This window comes from Myotis brandtii, unplaced genomic scaffold (genome assembly GCF_000412655.1).
Source record: "Myotis brandtii unplaced genomic scaffold, ASM41265v1 scaffold207, whole genome shotgun sequence".
Classification (NCBI taxonomy): domain Eukaryota; kingdom Metazoa; phylum Chordata; class Mammalia; order Chiroptera; family Vespertilionidae; genus Myotis; species Myotis brandtii.
Window position 1 is genome coordinate 514819 of NW_005357736.1, and position 1390 is coordinate 516208.

The following is a 1390-nucleotide window of genomic DNA, read 5'->3' on the forward strand; positions in this document are numbered from 1 at the left end:
ACAAGCCGCGAGCCTCATCCCGCAGCTGCTCTGCGCGCATCTGCGCAGCCAGCACGCCCTGGGCCTTGCGCTCCGCCAGGGCCTTCACTGTCTGGTATTGGTCGCCCAGTGGGCCCTGCAGCAGCTGGGGGTGTGGAGGGCAGGGGCAGGGTGGTGGCCCCGTGGAGACCCAGCCTCTGCCCTCCCCCCTGGCGGGCTCTGCCTCAGCCTACCTGCTCAGCCTCCCTGGCACGACCCTGGGCATTGCTTGCCGTTTCTTCGGCCCTGGAGGCCGCCAGGCTGTTCCCTGCTCGTTTCAATTTCAGAGCCTCCAGGAGGCCGTTGAGTTGCTGAGCCCGTTGCCCTGCAGAGCTCAGCGCCTGCTCTGCTCCCGCCATCCTCTCCTGCACCTGCCGTAGGGGGGCTCGGGTTAACCAGGTCTCAGAGGCGTGTCCGTCACCTGGCCCCACGCCCCACAGATGCCCCAGAGACCACACCTGGTGCAGGGTCTGTTCCGTGTCTTGCGTATCAACCACTGCCCCCTGGATCGCCCCCTGAGCGGCCCCCTGCGCCCGCTGGGCCTCCTCCAGTGCCGCCTGTACTGTCTCTGCCTTCTGCTTCTCACCTTCAGCCCGGCTCCTGCGGAAGAGAGGGCATCAGGCCTGCAGGATCAGCACCAGGTGCCAAGGATGGGGGTCAAGGTTAGGGTCAGACCGTGCCCGCTGCGCCTCCTGCAGCAGCCGTTCTGCCCGATGCACATCTCCCACAGTGCGCTCCAGGATCGTGTCCACGTCGGCCAGGCTCCGGACCCGCTCAGCGATCTCGCCAGCCAGGTGCTGGATCTGCTCAGGTGACGCTGGGATGGAGAGCTCCAGCACCCGGGTGGCCACCATCTCGATGCTGTCAGGGTCGGCCCCCTCCTCTGCGGGACACAGGCAGGGACTCAGGGACACCTTCCCGGCATGGGTGCGGGACCAGTGTTGGGGATGGACTCGGGACTGCGCGAGGGCTACGGGTTTGCTAATGGGCGGAAGGATGGGACCACAAGGACCTGGCCAACCAGCAGGCCATGGGGCTATATGTGGGCCCCGACTCGGGGCCACGGACTTGAGGGCCACAAAGGGCAAGGGCTCAGGGGCCAGACACAGGATCACAAACACAGGTCCCGACCCAAGTACGAACCCAGGGACACACGTATAAACACAGACACGGGGAAACGACCACGTGGCCTGGCCGCGTGGGAGGCTCACGGCTCAGGAAGTCCTTCACGCTCTGGATGAGCTCGCGCAGCTCCTGGTTGGCCTGCTCCACCTGCCCCCTGGAGGCGTTGGCCTTGTCCAGGGCCGCCTGGGCCCGCTGCTGGGCCTCGCCTGCCTGCCGACGGGTCTCTGCCACCTGGCTGAGGATGCCA

The 1390-nt window shown here is 67.0% G+C and overlaps 2 protein-coding genes across 2 annotated transcripts in view; both read right to left on the reverse strand.

The window, feature by feature from the left end:
• USP19 (ubiquitin specific peptidase 19) overlaps positions 1-1390 on the reverse strand; it is a 23033-nt gene that overhangs the window by 11870 nt on the left and 9773 nt on the right. The gene's annotated exons all lie outside the window — the stretch shown is intronic.
• The window catches only part of LAMB2 (laminin, beta 2 (laminin S)), a 13252-nt gene that overhangs the window by 244 nt on the left and 11618 nt on the right, over positions 1-1390 (reverse strand). The window contains exons 25-29 of the mRNA XM_014538986.1: positions 1230-1389; positions 694-901; positions 477-618; positions 213-389; positions 7-124 (exon numbers count right to left, since the gene is read on the reverse strand). Coding sequence (XP_014394472.1) covers positions 7-124; positions 213-389; positions 477-618; positions 694-901; positions 1230-1389 — 805 coding nt within the window. The remainder of the gene's footprint in view (positions 1-6; positions 125-212; positions 390-476; positions 619-693; positions 902-1229; position 1390) is intronic.